The 17414-nt window shown below is 39.3% G+C and overlaps 1 protein-coding gene across 1 annotated transcript in view; it reads left to right on the top strand.

The window, feature by feature from the left end:
- Nucleotides 1–17414, top strand: part of LOC101106685 (sodium/hydrogen exchanger 9B1) — an 82764-nt gene that overhangs the window by 23174 nt on the left and 42176 nt on the right. Inside the window, exons 2-3 of the mRNA XM_042251812.1 lie at nt 13078–13147; nt 15779–15917. Of these exons, the coding sequence (XP_042107746.1) occupies nt 13078–13147; nt 15779–15917 (209 nt within the window). The remainder of the gene's footprint in view (nt 1–13077; nt 13148–15778; nt 15918–17414) is intronic.

Raw genomic sequence — 17414 nt, forward strand, 5'->3', positions numbered from 1 at the left:
TATCCTAGGCAGAGTCTTAGTTTTCAAAAGTTCCAGTCTTTTAAGTTTTTGTTCTGTAGGAGCAGAATCTTTTGCTAAGTTGTCCCGTTAACTTCTTATCTATCTTTACAGCATAGTCTTTAAGGATCTTATTCTTATCTTAGTCTTTAAGGATCTTTATTTTTTCTTAATGTATTTGAAATGCTTATGCTTGATGTTACAATCTTACTTTTCTTTCAAAGATGTCCTTCCTGTTGACCATGCAGAATGTTTTTGTTGTCATTTTCAATATCTGGTATATTTTTATTCTCAGTTCATTCCACAAATAGTTATTGAGTGCCTTCCATTTATCAAGTATTGTGCAGATCGAGGGTTTAAAAAAAAAAAAAAAAACCCATATGGTCCCTATTGTCCTGAAGTATGGAGGCTTCCAGTTCTATTCAAGATGGAGTAAGTCCACTTTTTCACTGCTCATGACCCAAAACTGAATGAAAGGCAAAGAGCAACTACCTGAGGACTCAGAAAGTAAACAAAAGCAGGTAGATTGGGAAGGAGAGTCAAACCTATGAAGGTCAATTTCTTTTGCTCTTGTGGCTTTAACCTGAAGGTAGGCCTCGGTCATTCAGCTATTTAATGCTCACATTGGAGGCCAAAAACTATAATAGAAAACCTACTTTTATTGCCTGAAGATCTGGGAAATGGATCCTATAGTCCAAAGTTAGTGTGAGGAATCATTGTTATTACAGTTGTTTTCGGTTTTCGGCTTTTCCCCAAGGGCAGCCACTATTTATGGAATTATGGACAGCTAAAACTCAGAGAAAAGCCTCAGCTTCTGACTAGAGAAACCAGGGAAAGAGACCCTGATAGAAATAGAGTTGGGAGGAGGTATGGATTCAGGAGAGGAGACAGCTGGAGAATGGGGCTCCTTAATGCTGTGTTTGAAGCCAACCAAACGTCTTGTGTCACCTCCAGCTGCGCATGGATGAGATAGGCACAAAGCAGTATAGCAATGGCTTCAAAAACTGACATAAGAATTTTTAAAACAAACAAAAAAAACACTGCCCAAGTCACAGTGGCTAAATGCCCAACTCCTGAGTGGCTTCATGCGGCAAACTAATGAGAGTTTAGCAAAGGCTTTGGAAACAACTGAAATTGGAACATGCCCACAGAAAGTAAGAGAGACCTTGTGATCTGTACCAACTCAAGTTGATTGCCTGCTAAAACAAACAAAAAGTAAATTATTCCTCAGAGGATTTTAGTAAGACCCAAAAATCTGTGCAACAAAATGTCCAGGATATATTCCAGGAGTACTTGACCTATAAAGAGCCAGAACATGATAAAAAAATCAACAGATGCCAAGCAAAAAATGACACAGATGTTGGAATTATCAGATAAAAATGGTGAAGCAGCTGTGTTTCATGTGGTAAAGATAAGCATAGTCATAATAAATGGAAAGATATTAACAGCAGAAAAATAAAAACAGTTAAAAAAGAAGTAAAAAATTTTAAGCTAAAAACAGTATCTGAAATAAAACATTCACTGAATGGACTCAATAGCAGAATGGAAATGAACTAGGAAAGAATCAGTGAACTTGACAGACAAATAGAAATTGTTCAATTTGAAGAATAAAGTGAAAAAAAGATTGAAAAATAAAATGAACAGAGTTTCAAGGACCTGTAGGACACTATTACAGAGTCTATAGTCTAATGAGAAAAACACTTGAAACAGTCACTCTAACGAATACATGATTACGAACTGAGATAATACACTGAAAAAAAAATGATCAAAGTTCTTTAAGAGCATAAAATACTTGACCTTACTTAGCCTAGGGTCAGAGGTGGCGTCATAAATATTTCTCTGAGAATATGGTCCTTGAGCAGAAGGGTAAAAAGGAGTTAACCAGATAAAGGGAAGTTTGTAGTGCAGAGTGTTTCAGGCTTCCCTGGTGGTTCAGATGGTAAAGAATCTGCCTGCAATGTGGGAGACCTGGGTTCGATCTCTGGGTTGGGAAGATCCCCTGGAGGAGGGCGTTGCAATCCACTCCAGTATTCTTGCCTAGAGACAAACGTGCCTGGCAGGCTACAGTCCAAGGGATCACACAGAGTCGGACACTACAGAGTGACTAAGCACACACACACAAGGCTCTGCAGAAGGAATCTAGCCATTTCTAGGAACTGTAGAAACATCACAGTGACGAGAAGTGAAAAAAATGAATGTGGGATGGTATGAAATTAGGCTTGAGGGGGACCCGAGAACTACACTGTGCAGAATCCTGTGGGTCATTGCCATGAACTATGTGTTTGTGTCCACCCTAATTTCGTATGTTGATATCTTAATGCTCTTTGTTACTGCTCATGGGCTTTCTCTAGTTTGCAGTGAGTGCGGGCTATTCTTCATTGTGGTTTTCAGGTTTCTCCTTGCAGTTGCTTCACTTGTTGCCGAGCACAGACTGTAGGTGCTCAGGCTTCAGTAGTTGTGCCACACAGGTTTAGTTGCTCCATGGCATGGGAAATCTTCTTGGACTAGGGATTGAACCCATGTCCTCTGCATTGGCAGGCAGATTCTTAACCACTAGACCACCAGGGAAGCCCCCTAAGGTCCTTAGTTTTAATACTTCCTTTTCTAAAATAGAAAAGCCGTAAAGTTAGATATTTGATAGATTTTTTTCTCTTTCTTTTTAAAAACAGATTTAAGTTACAATGGCCATTTTCTAAATGGGAGCATCTAAAGCCTGTGAGAGCTTTAGTCTATATCTGGCGCAGTGTCTGATATATTACAAGCACTTTAGTTTTAAGAGTGTGGGCTTGGGAACCAAGCTGGCTGGTTTTGGCCCCAGCTCCTTTATTTATAGCTGTGTGATGCTGGAAAAGTTAATTCAATTATTCCAGGACAGGAAGGCATAGACAATAGGGGTGAACCAAGGGAAAATGGTAATATTGAAAAATCTGTATGCAGGTCAGGAAGCAACAGTTAGAACTGGACATGGAACAACAGACTGGTTCCAAATAGGAAAAGGAGTATGTCAAGGCTGTATATTGTCACCCTGCTTATTTAACTTCTATGCAGAGTACATCATGAGAAACGCTGGGCTGGAAGAAACACAAGCTGGAATCAAGATTGCCGGGAGAAATATCAATAACCTCAGATATGCAGATGACACCACCCTCAGGGCAGAAAGTGAAATGAACTAAAGAGCCTCTTGATGAAAGTGAAAGAGGAGAGTGAAAAAGTTGGCTTAAAGCTCAATATTCAGAAAACGAAGATCATGGCATCTGGTCCCATCACTTCATGGGAAATCGATGGGGAAACAGTGGAAACAGTGTCAGACTTTATTTTGGGGAGCTTCAAAATCACTGCAGATGGTGACTGTAGCCATGAAATTAAAAGACGCTTACTCCTTGGAAGAAAAGTTATGACCAACCTAGATAGCATATTCAAAAGCAGAGATATTACTTTGCCGACTAAGGTCCATCTAGTCAAGGCTATGGTTTTTTCAGTGGTCATGTATGGATGTGAGAGTTGGACTGTGAAGAAGGCTGAGAGCCGAAGAATTGATGTGTTTGAACTGTGGTGTTGGAGAAGACTCTTGAGAGTCCCTTGGACTGCAAGGAGATCCAACCAATCCATTCTGAAGGAGATCAACCCTGGGATTTCTTTGGAAGGAATGATGCTAAAGCTGAAACTCCAGTACTTTAGCCACCTCATACAAAGAGTTGACTCATTGGAAAAGACTCTGATGCTGGGAGGGATTGGGGGCAGGAGGAGAAGGGGACGACAGAGGATGAGATGGCTGGATGGCATCACCGACTCGATGGAGGTGAGTCTGAGTGAACTCCGGGAGTTGGTGATGGACAGGGAGGCCTGGCGTGCTGTGATTCATGGGGTCGCAAAGAGTCGGACACAACTGAGTGACTGAACTGAACTGAACTGATCTCAGATCTAGGAAAAATAAGTGCGACTATCATAATTTGTTGGAAGCATCATCTCAGGCAAAATACCTAGAGAACTATTCCCTAGGAACTAGATCAGAAGTAGAACTGAATGTTATGAAGCTACCACTACTGAGCTCAGTCCCTGATTTGCTTAAATTGACTAGCACTCCCTTACTCCATACATTCCCTCTGGAGGAAGATATCATTTAGACACTGTATCATTTCTTATATACAATGTCAAGTTTTCAATAAAAATGAATAGCCATGCCAGCTATTAGAGAACACTATATGACCACAAACCAAGAGAGAAAATTGAAAATAGAAACAGATTTTAAAATGACCCAAATTTTTGAGTTAGGAGACAGATATGTTAAAATGACTATGATTCTAAGAACTAAAACTTTTATAAAAGTCTTGGAAGAAAAAATAGGAGGAAAGCTTCATGAATTTGGATTTGGCAATGATTTCTTGAATACTACACCCAAAGTACAGGCAAAAAGAAAAAGGACGAATCAGACAACATCAAAATTAAAAACTTTTGCACTTGGAAGGACACTGTGAACAGAGTTTAAAAGGTAACCCATAGAATGAAAGAAAATATTCATATTTGTAAGCCAGATATCAGATAAGTGATTAGCATCCATAATATTTAAAGAACCCTGTAATTCAACAACAACAACAAAAAATAGTTTCAAAATGGGCAACGGACGAATAGACATTTCTTCAAAGGAGATATTTGAATAGCCAATAAATATTTGAATAGCCGATGAAAAGATTCTCAACATCAAAATCATTCAGTTCAGTTCAGTTCAATCGCTCAGTCATGTCTGACTCTTTGCGACCCCATGAATTGCAGCACACCAGGCCTCCCTGTCCATCACCAACTCCTGGAGTTCACCCACACTCATGTCCATCGAGTCAGTGATGCCATCCTGCCATCTCATCCTCTGTCATCCCCTTCTCCTCCTGCCCCCAATCCCTCCCAGCATCAGAGTCTTTTCCAATGAGTCAACTCTTTGTATGAGGTGGCCAAAGTACTGGAGTTTCAACTTTAGCATCATTCCTTCCAAAGAAATCCCAGGACTGATCTCCTTTAGAATGGACTGATTGGATCTCCTTGCAGTCCAAGGAACTCTCAAGAGTCTTCTCCAGTACCACAATTCAAAAGCATCAATTCTTCAGCACTCAGCTTTCTTCACAGTCCAACTCTCACATCCATACATGACCACTGGAAAAACCATAGCCTTGACTAGACGGACCTTTGTTGGCACAGTAATGTCTCTGCTTTTGAATATGCTATCTAGGTTGGTCATAACTTTCCTTCCAAGGAGTAAGCGTCTTTTAATTTCATGGCTACAGTCACCATCTGCAGTGATTTTGAAGCTCCCCAAAATAAAGTCTGACACTGTTTCCACTGTTTCTCCATCTACTTCCCATGAAGTGTTGGAACCAGATGCCATGATCTTCATTTTCTGAATATTGAGCTTTAAGCCAACTTTTTCACTCTCCTCTTTCACTTTCATCAAGAGGCTCTTTAGTTCATCTTCACTTTCTGCCCTGAGGGTGGTGTCATCTGCATATCTGAGGTTATTGATATTTCTCCCGGCAATCTTGATTCCAGCTTGTGTTTCTTCCAGCCCAGCGTTTCTCATGATGTACTCTGCATAGAAGTTAAATAAGCAGGGTGACAATATACAGCCTTGATGTACTCCTTTTCCTATTTGGAACCAGTCTGTTGTTCCATGTCCAGTTCTAACTATTGCTTCCTGACCTGCATATAGGTTTCTCAAGAGGCAGGTCAGGTGGTCTGGTATTAAGGAAATGCAAATCAAAACCGCAGTGCGATACCACTTCATATTCATTATGGTGGCCATTACTAAAATAACAGGTATTAACAAGTGTGTGGAGAAATTGGAACCCTTGTGTTTCACTAATGTAAATATAAAATGGTATAGTCACTGTGGAAAACAGTATGGCAGTTCCTCAAAAAATTAAGCATAGAATAACCATGTGATCCATCAGTTCTCCTTTGTATGTACCCAAGTGAACTGAAAGCAGAGACTTGAGCAGTTATTTGTACATCCTTGTTATCACAGCAGGATTCACAATAGCCCCAAAGGTGAAAACAGACCAAATGTCCATTAACAAATGAAGGGATAAACAGAATGTGGTATATACACAAATAGAATATTATTCAGATTAAAAAGGAAGGAAATTCTGATAACTTGTTACAACATGGATGAATTTTTAAGACATTCTACCAAGTGAACCAGATACAAAAGGATAAATTTTTATGATTATATTTATATGAAGTACCTAGGGTAGTCAAATCCTTAAGAGAAAGAAAGTAGAATGGTGGTTACCAAGGGGTTTGGAGAGGGAAGAATAGGGATTTATTGTTTAATGGATGCAGAATTTTGGTTTAGGATGATGAAAAAGTTCTGGAGATGGAGAGTGGTGGTGTTTAACAATGTGAATGTATTTTGTTGTTGTTCTTCAGTCACTGAGTTGTATCCAACTCTTTTGCGACCCCATGGACTGTAGCCTGCCAGCTTCCTCTGTCCATGGGATTTTCCAGGCAAGAATACTGGAGTGGGGTGCCATTTCCTACTCCAGGGTATCTTCTTGACCCAAGAATTGAACCGACATCTCCTGCATTAGCAGTTGGTTTCTATATCACTGAGCCACCAGGGAAGCCCGTGTGAATGTACTTAATCCCTTTAAAGTGGTTAATTTTATACCATGTATATTTTATTAAAATTAAAAAATTCTAGTAACTATGATTAATTAGTATCAGCCAAAGGGAGGGAAAATACATTATCTTCAAAGGAACCATGGTAAGAGTGATATATAAATTTTAGAATTTAATTGCCAGCAGAAATTATGGGACTGAGAATACAGTGAAACATTTTTTTAAATGCTTACAGAAAATAACTTCTAGCCTAGAATTCTGTATCCAATGAGAATCCCCTTCAAAAGTGAAGGTGAAATTAAGATATTTCAGATGAGTAAATAATGTAAGGCTTTATTACCAACAAATCTATAGTTAAACAGGGAAAGCATGAAAACAGACAATACCAAGGTCAATAAGAATATGAGGCAACATAAAGACAGGTTACAACCAGTGCAATTGGTTGTAAGAAAGAAAAGAAAGAAAAAGAGATTAAATGCATAAAATAAAACATATTTGCCAACATCACAGTTTATACTTAGTAAATCCAAAAGAATCTATAGATTATTAGAATAAAGTGAATTTTAAGACCTGCATTATATTAGTAAAAACAAATGAATTTCTAAAATGATACTATTTTGGTAATATTGAAAAAAGCATCAATGCCTAGAAATAAACCTCCCCAGCAATAAGCCTAATGAAAGATGTGCAAGACCTTCTGAACTGAAAACTGCAAAATGTTATTAAAGAAAATCTAAATAACTGGAAGGATATACAATGTCCAAGGATTGGAAGACTTGATACTATTAAGATATCAATCCTGGGAGTTTCCTGGTGGTCCAGCAGTTAAGACTCTGTTCTTTCCAGGCCAAGAGCACAGGATCAATCCTTGGTTGGGGAATTAAGGTCCACAAACCTCACAGTGTGACCAAAGGAAAAAAATATCAGTTCTCCCCAAATTAATCTGTAGATTCAGTGCAATTTCAGACAGAATCCCAGCAGGTTGTATATGTGTGCATGTGTGTGTGTGCATGCACGTGTGTATTTGTGATTTGACAACTTGATTCTAAAATTTATATGCAAATGCAGAGAGTCAGTCAAACTCTCTCAATATGTATTATATATGGACTAATGTAGTGTTGCATAAGGATAGAAAACTAAGCCAGTGGACTAGAATAGAATCCTCAAATAAATTCACACGTAGGTGGTCATCTGATTTACAATAATTTGTGATGAGTAATGATGTGTGATGGGTAAAGATGATATTTTAAATGAATGTGCTGTGCTGTGTGTCATCGCTCAGTCGTGTCTGACTCTTTGTGACCCTATGGACTGTATCCTGCCAGGCTTCTTGGTCCATGGGGATTCTCCAGGCAAGAATACTGAAGTGATTGCCGTGCCCTCCTCCAGGGGATCTTCCCAACCCAGGGATGGAACCCAGGTCTTCCACATTGCAGGCAGATTCTTTACCATCTGAGCCATACTGAGTCAATTAGATATCATAAGGGAAAAAAAAATGAACTTTTATCTCTTCCTCACACTATACAGAAAAATCAGTTCCAAATGGATTATAGACCTAAATGTGAGAGACACAACACTAATGCTTCTCGAAGAATATGTAAAGAGAATACCTTTATGATCTCAGGGTTGGCAAAGATTTCTAAAATAAAGCTCTAGCCATAAAGGAAGAAAAGAATAAATTGGACTAAATTAAAATAAAAATTTCTGTTAACTCAAAGACATCATCAGAGTGAAAATGCAAGCCACAGAGACTTTATAAATGAGTATTTATACATTCAAGAAAAGATCCGTTCTAGACTACATAAAGAGCTCCCAATAAATCAGTTAGAAAAAGTCAACCAATTCACTTTTTAAGTGGGTTAAGTGAGTTAAATAGATACTTTACTAAGGAAGATATTTAAATGGCCAATAAATATATGTAATATATTAGTCATCAAGAAAATGTAACTTAAATCCACAATGCAGTATCACCAGAATAACTAAAAGGAAGAGACAGATGATACCAGAGTTAACGAGGATTTGAATAATAAGACTTCCCTGGTGGCTCAGACAGTAAAGCATCTGCCTGCAATGCGGGAGACCTGGGTTCAATTCCTGGGTTGGGAAGATCCTCTGGAGAAGGAAATGGCAGCCCACTCCAGTACTCCTGCCTGGAAAATTCTATGGACAGAGGAGCCTAGTAGGCTACAGTCCATGGGGTCACAAAGAGTCGGACATGACAGCAACTTCACTTTCACTTTCACTTTCAAGAGTATTTGGTTCAGATTCCAGCTATGCCACTTGCTAGCTGTGTGACTTTGGGAAAATTACTTAACTTTCCTAGGTCTCAGTTTTAACATCTGTAAAATAAGGATAATAATAGTAAATAATTCATAGAGTTATGAGAATTGAATGAGATGATTCATGTTAAGTATTCAGCACAGTCCAGCTTGTGTCACCTGTTATTATCTTTTAGTCCTCACAATAACCAATAAATTAAGCAATATTATACCATTATTTTACAGATAAGGAAATTGAGCCCTGGGGAAATAAATCACTTCTATCTCAGCTCCAAATTTCTTGCTTTTAGTTACTATGCCTATGACCTATCAGTTCTACTTTTGATAAATATGTAAAGAGTATTGAATAATTGGGCTTCCCTTGTGGCTCAGCTGGTAAAGAATCCGCCTGCAGTGCGGGAGACCTGGGTTTGATCCCTTGGTTGGGAAGATCACCTGGAGAAGGGAAAGGCCACCCACTCCAGTATTCTGGTCTGGAGAATTCCATGGACTGTATAGTGCATGGGGTCGCAAAGAGTCGGACACGACTGAGTGCAGCTTTCACCATAAACACCATTGAGTAATTGCCAGGCACAAATATTGTTTGAAAAATACCAAGTTTCTGTTATAGCTCCTAACCTGTACATTTATTATTCAGACTCCTTATCTAGGTTTCAAAGTTCTGATGTTTGCTCCCCTGGATCCCAGGTCCTGCTATCCTAATCATGTGGGTGCATGCGTGCTAAGTCACTTCAGTTGTATCTGACTCCTTGTAACCCTATGGACTGCAGCCTGCCACGCTCCTTTGTCCTTGGGATTCTCCAGGCAAGAGTACTGGAGTAGATGGCTGTTTTCTTATCCAGGGGATCTTCCTGACCCAGGGATCAAACCCGAGTCTCTTATGTCTCCTGAATTGGCAGGCAGATTCTTTACCACTGGTGCCACCTGGGAAAGTGAAAAAATGTTAGTCACTCAATTGTGTCTGACTCTTTGTGACCCCATGGACCATAGCCCACCAGGTTCCTCTGTCCATGGAATTCTCCAGGCAAGAATACTGGAGTGGGTAGCCAGTCCCTTCTATAGGGGATCTTCCCAGCTCAGGGACTAAACCCGGGTCTCCTCCTTTGCAGGCAGATTCTTTACCATCTGAGCCACCGGGTAAACCCAGTGCCACCTGGGAAGCGCAGTTCTAATAATGACATAGTTGCAGATCTTAAAAAATATGCTCCCTGGTCTCTTGATACAATTCTTGATGAATCCTTGTATGATTATTGATGTTATACTTGTGTGTTCCTAGTCCATCTGCCTAGTTATGACTCACAGTGTCGCCTCATTCAGGTGACAGTTGAAATGTCCCCTTGATCAGTGTAACATCATGCTGGTTTATTTTCTTCAGTATTAAATTGCAGTCTGAAAATACTATTTTTCCCTTACCATCTATAGAATATAAGCTCCACGAGAGCAGAAACCTATATTCCTGTTCTGTTTTGCTGCTTTAAGCTTCAGAGTCCAGAAGAGTAACACTGAAAAATTATTAAGTGGGTGAACTTTGTGCCCTGACCTAATGACTTATGTGCACTGGAGCTCAAGAGATGGAAATACCAGACCACCTGACCTGCCTCTTGAGAAATCTGTATGCAGAACAGGTAACAACAGTTAGAACTGCACATGAAACAACAGACTGGTTCCAGATAGGAAAAGGAGTACATCAAGGCTGTATATTGTCACCCTGCTTATTTAACTTATAAACAGTACATCATGAGAAATGCTGGGCTGGAAGAAGCACAAGCTGGAATCAAGATTGCCAGGAGAAATATCAATAACCTGAGATATGCAGATGACACCACCCTTATGGCAGAAAGCAAGGAAGAACTAAAGAGCCTCTTGATGAAAGTGAAAGAGGAGAGTGAAAAAGTGGCTTGAAGTTCAACATTCAGAAAACTAAGATCATGGCATCTGGTCCCATCACTTCATGGGAAATAGATGGGAAACAGTGGAAACAGTGGCAGACTTTATTTTGGGGGGCTCCAAATCACTGCAAATGGTAATTGGAGATATGATATTAAAAAGACGCTTACTCCTTGGAAGAAAAGTTATGACCAACCTAGACAGCATATTGAAAACCAGAGACATTACATTGCCAACAAAGGTCCATCTAGTCAGGGCCATGGTTTTTCCAGTAGTCATGTATGGATGTGAGAGTTGGACTGTAAAGAAAGCTGAGCACCGAAGAACTGATGTTTTTGAACTGTGGTCTTGGAGAAGACTCTTGAGAGTTCCTTGAACTGCAAGGAGATCCAACCAGTCCCTCCTAAAGGAAATCAGTCCTGAATATTCATTGAAAGGACTGATATTGAAGCTGAAACACCAATACTTTGGCCATATGATGCAAAGAACTGACTCATTTGAAAAGACCCTGATGCTGGCAAAGATTGACGGCAGAAGGAGAAGGGGACAACAGAGGATGAGATGGTTGGATGGCATCACCGACTCGATGGACATGAGTTTGAGTAAACTCCAGGAGTTGGTGATGGACAGGGAGGCCTGTGTGCTGCAGTCCATGGGATTGCAAAGATTTGGATACAACAGAGCAATTGAAGTGAACTGAACTGAACCCTCAGCCTGTCCCTTCAGAACTTGACCCAGCTTAGGTGATTGACCCACATTTCTTGATCACAGAGCTTCCTAACACTCAGCTTTGGTCTAACAGCTAATGACAGGTAGTCAGTCTAATAATTTTGATATTCCCTTGAATTAAAATGAAATTCTACTTTAAAAGGACTTAGAGATCTGATTTGTTTCATCATATTTTTAAAATAAATGTTATTTTCTGTTTTAGTGCCATAAATTCAGTTACGATTCCTTACAGGATTTTATTTTTTTTAATTGAAAGATAATTGCTTTACAATGTTGTGTTGGGTTCTGCTGTGTAACAACATAAATCAGTCATAATTATACATATATCCCCATCCTCTTGAGCCTCCCTTCCCCTCTTGTAGGATTTTAAACACTAATATTTTGCTTTATTAAAGTGAGAATATATGTAAGCACTCAGCATATGGTTTACTCAGATGTTAATGTTCCATTTCATTAAAAATTTTCATTATTAAAATTCAGGGCTTCCCAGGTGGCGCTAGTGGTAAAGAACCTGCCTGCTAATGCAGAAGACATAACAAACAAGGGTTCAATCCCTAGGTCAAAAGATTCCCTGGAGGAGGACATGGCAACCCACTCCAGTATTCACGCCTGGAGAATCCCATGGACAGAGGAGCCTGGTGGGCTATGGTCCATAGGGTTGCTGTAAGCACCCAGAATATGGTTTGCTGCTAAGTCACTTCAGTCATGTCCAACTCTATGCGACTCCATAGACGGCAGCCCACCAGGCTCCCCCGTCCCTGGGATTCTCCCAGGCAAGAATGCTGGAGTGGATTAGCATATGGTTTACTCAGGTGTTAATATTCCATTTCATTAAAAACTTTCATTATTAAAATTGTTTGCCTTTAAAGAAATAGATACTTGAAACACATTCTTATCAAGTACTTAAAATTAAAACTTGAAATCTTTAATTTTGTCCTCAACAGTAACTCAAGAATTGAAAGATATTTTTAAGGCAAAGATACTCTCCCTCAAAGAAGCAAAGATCACAGAGAAGGTAGAAACAACAGATATTTTAAAATAAGCTTTTCCAGAAATAATTCTTCCCTTGATGTGGTTCTAGTTCACTCTTTTTTTTCCTAGTTAGTTCTTATTCAAAATAAAAGCTATTTTATTTTGCTTAAATGTTGGACCTACAGACCTTTCTAATGGACCACGTATAAAGACATTATGCTGATAGATGTAGGTTTTAAGTTTAAATCTTTTTGCAGGAGTTGACTGAGTGGAGTAAATCAATTATGGAAATTATCTCAAATGTACTAGTTCAGTGCATGAAATAAAGAACTGAGTTTTCTAATATATGCTTATAAGAGATGGCCCAGGATTATGAGCTACTGAGAAGCATTAAATTTTTTGTGTTACGATTTTTAAAACTCATGCACATGACTTTGGTTAATAACTTTAAAAATAACTATTTGGACTATTTAGCCTATTCAGATATCTGACTTGACTGTGATTAAACTTTATGGTAACAAATTAATCCCGCTTAACCGTGTTTGCTTTCAAATGGACTTATAGTATTTTTCTTTTTTTTTTTTTTCAAACTACTTTTAAATATTAGCATGTACACTGACGGACCACAAAATGAACACTTGGAGGATGAAAATGTCCAGTCATCTACAACTCCTGAGGTAAAGGCTTAAAACTATATTGTAACATATGATGTAAAAACCTATCTAACATTAAAATTTATTTTTAAAGTTAATAAGTTTTTTCATATATTTAGTTTAAAAATAAGAAGTGGTCATTTAAAAATAACTAGTTTTAATAGGCCCTAAGAAAAGGAATGAAAACATGATAAGAGGTGACTGTAGATTATTTTGAAACTAAAGCAGATTTTAGGAATAATAGAAATTTGGCTTATTATTTCTTGCCATGTTTGGAATAAACTGAGTAGAGTATAAGAGGTAAAGAAAAATGTAAATTAATTAAAATGTTCTGCTGTACATTTGAAAAGACCCAGGTTTTCATATTTGCAAGTGTATAGAGTAAGTCATTAGAGTAAGTAAGTCATTAGACCAACTTTCATTGATCTTGTTTTACTAAAAAATAATTGGTCATAATTAGAATTATAAATTGTTTACTTTTAAAATCAGAGTTTCTACAGTTTTTAAGAGTCAAAAAAGTCCTTTTTAAAAATATTTAAAATACTCAGCATTGATTTTAATTACTTTTATCTATAAAGACTTCAAAATCACTGCAGATGGTGATTGCAGCCATGAAATTAAAAGACACTTACTCCTTGGAAGGAAAGTTATGATCAACCTAGACAGCATATTAAAAACCAGAGACATTACTTTGCCAACAAAGGTCCGTCTCGTCAGGGCTATGGTTTTTCCAGTGGTCATGTATGATGTGAAAGTTGTACTGTGAAGAAAGCTGAGCACCAAAGAATTGATGCTTTTGAACTGTGGTGTAGGAGAAGACTCTTGAGAGTCCCTTGGACTGCAAGGGGATCCAACCAGTCCATCCTAAATGAGATCAGTCCCGGGTGTTCGTTGGAAGAACTGATGCTGAAGTTGAAACTCCAATATTTTGGCCACCTCATGCGAAGAGTTAACTCACTGGAAAAGACCCTGATGCTGGGAGGGGTTGGGGGCAGGAGGAGAAGGGAACACGACAGAGGATGAGATGGCTGGATAGCATCACTGACTCGATGGATATGAGTTTGAGTGAACTCCGGGAGTTGGTGATGGACAGGGAGGCCTGGCGTGCTGTGATTTATGGGGTCATAAAGAGTCAGACACAACTGAGCGACTGAACTGAACTGATAAAGACTTCATTCTAATCTATGTAAATTTATTATAAATTCTGAAATAAGAAAATTTAAAATAATATGGTTCTTCTATTGGACAGACTTCCAGAAAAAGATTTCTACATCAGAACTCCAACGGATTAGTTATGATCCAGTTTAAATAACTTGGATATGTTCATTCTAGCTAACTTAAGAAACTATTTCCTTTGTCCACTTAGTGCTTGTAAATTGGGCCGCTCATCTAATTTTCCATGTTCACAATAATAATGTGAATTTAGTTATGAGATTTGGTGGTTTCTTGTACTCATAAAATTGTACAAAAGTACATTTCTTTTTATTTATTTATTTATTTTAATTGGAGGCTAATTACTTTACAATATTGTGGTGGGTTTTGCCATACATTCACATGAATCAGCCATGAGTATACATGTGTTCCCCATCCTGCACCCCCCTCCCACCTCCCTCCCCATCCCATCCCTCAGGGTCATCCCAGTGCACCAGCCCTGAGCACCCTGCATCAAACCTGGACTGGCGATCTATTTCACGTAATATAATACACATGTTTCAATGCTATTTTCTCAAATCATCCCACCCTCGCCTAGAAAGATGGTAATGATGAACCTATATGTGAGACAGCAAAAGAGACGTAGATATAAAAAACAGACTTTTGGACTCTGTGGGGGAAAGTGTATTTCTTTTTTTTTAATATAAATTTATTTATTTTAACTGGAGGTTAATTACTTCACAATACTGTATTGGTTCTGCCATACATCAACATGAATCCGCCAGAGGTATACATGTGTTCCCCATCCTGAACCCCCCTCCCTCCCCCCTCTCCATACAACCGCTCTGGGTCATCCCAGTGCACCAGCCCCAAGCATCCAGTATCATGCATCAAACCTGGACTGGCGATTCATTTCATATATGATATTATACATGTTTCAATGCCATTCTCCCAAATCATCCCACCCTCTCCCTCTCCCACAGAGTCCAAAAGACTGTTCTATACATCTATGTCTTTTTTGCTGTCTTGCATACAGGGTTATTGTTACCATCTTTCTAAATTCCATATATATGTGTTAGTATACTGTATTGGTGTTTTTCTTTCTGGCTTACTTCACTCTGTATAATAGACTCCAGTTTCATCCACCTCATTAGAACTGATTCAAATGTATTCTTTTTAATGGCTGCGTAATACTCCATTGTGTATATGTACCACAGCTTTCTTATTCAGTCATCTGCTGATGGATATCTAGGTTGCTTCCATGTCCTGGCTATTATAAACAGTGCTGCGATGAACATTGGGGTACACGTGTCTCTTTCAATTCTGGTTTCCTCGGTGTGTATGCCCAGCAGTGGGATTGCTGGGTCGTATGGCAGTCCTATTTCCAGTTTTTTAAGGAATCTCAACACTGTTCTCCATAGTGGCTGTACTAATCTGCATTCCACCAACAGTGTAAGAGAAAAGAAAGTATATTTCTTAAAAAGCGTTTTTGTTTTACTTCAGATCCTCAAAGCTACCAGTGCTAATGAACATGAAGAAACTAAGGAAACCATCTTTCCAGAAACAGAGGAAACAAAACCACAGATAGAGAAGAAGGGCTCTTGTCCTCCACAAGGAACACTGAATAAAGCTATTACAAATGGTATGTGAAAGAAGAAATGTAAATGGATAGAAAATGGAAATGTGGATTTGATAAATATTAGAATATAAGCCAACAAAATGAAGGGAAATGAAAGTCACTCAGTTGTGTCCAACTCTTGGCGACCCCATGGACAGTAGCCTGCCAGGCTCCTCTGTCCATGGGGATTCTCCAGGCAAGAATACTGGAGTGGATTGCCATTTCCTTCTCCAATAAGCCAACAAAGCCACTGCTTAATCTATACACTCCAAATCAGATGAGCAGCTCTATTTATAAGCAATATGTGGACAAGGAGGAAATAGTTCCTTGAATGTGTCAAATATAATAACTGCTTAACAGATCCTATATTTTAGTATTTGTCGTGACTGTTAATGTCAAATTTTGGAAATTAGAAACAATCAATAGATTTTTATTTAAAACCTACTTTTGACATTTAGTTTTAAGGTAGCTAGAAGGAACATTATACTTCTGGCAATATTACTGTTCTTATTAAACTTAAGCCCCAAATTTTCAAACAGCTGTTGCCTTTAAAAGTTGTATAAAACTTGGCTGCCCTACTAAAATTTTAGAGCATTTCATTGTCACCAAGTATTTATAAAAGGTTAAGATCCCAGATACTTCCAGTTTCTGGTCCAACATCATCACTCTATCCTAACAACATATAAAGAGCTGAACAAATTGAAAATTCAACAAATCAACTCTTCTTAGTTCCATCCAAGAACTGAGGTCACAGGGCAAATCACTGCCCCCCAAATTAGGGATAGTCAGATTGATACAGATAGGAGGAGTGAAAATGCGTTTAGAATCAAACCCCATACCTGCCAGAAACACTCAGAGGGCTCAGACAAACCTTGTGTGCACCAGGACCCAGAGGCCCCACAGAGACTGAAACAACTGTGTGTGAGTGTCTCCTGTGGAGGTACAGGTCGAAAGTGGACTGCTGCAGGGGCAGGGGCTCTGGGTGCAGCAGACCTGGGTATGGGATAAGCCCCCTTGGAGGAGGTCGCCATTAACCCCACCATAGAGCCGCCAGAACTTACACAGGACTGGGGAAACAGATTCTTGGAGGGCACAAACAGAACCCTGTGCACTCCAGGACCCAGGAGAAAGGAGCAGTGACCCCCACAAGAGACTGACCCAGACTTGCCCGTGAGTATCTAGGAGTCTCTGGTTGTGGCGTGGGTCGGCAGTGGCCTGCTGCAGGGCTAGGGGCACCGAGTATAGCAATGCATGCATGGGACCTTTTGAAGGAAGTCACCATTAACTTCATTACCTCTACCATACTTTGAGAGTGAAAGTGAAGTTGCTCAGTCGTGTCTGATTCTTTGCGATGCCATGGACTGTGGCCTACTAGGCTCCTCCATCCATGGAATTTTCCAGGCAAGAGTACTGGAGTGGGTTGCTATTTCCTTCTCCAGGGGATCTTCCCGACCCAGGGATCGAACCCAGGTCTCCCGCATTGCAGGCAGATGCTTTACCATCTGAGCCACCAGGGAAGCC

Source organism: Ovis aries, chromosome 6 (assembly GCF_016772045.2).
Source record: "Ovis aries strain OAR_USU_Benz2616 breed Rambouillet chromosome 6, ARS-UI_Ramb_v3.0, whole genome shotgun sequence".
Taxonomy (NCBI): domain Eukaryota; kingdom Metazoa; phylum Chordata; class Mammalia; order Artiodactyla; family Bovidae; genus Ovis; species Ovis aries.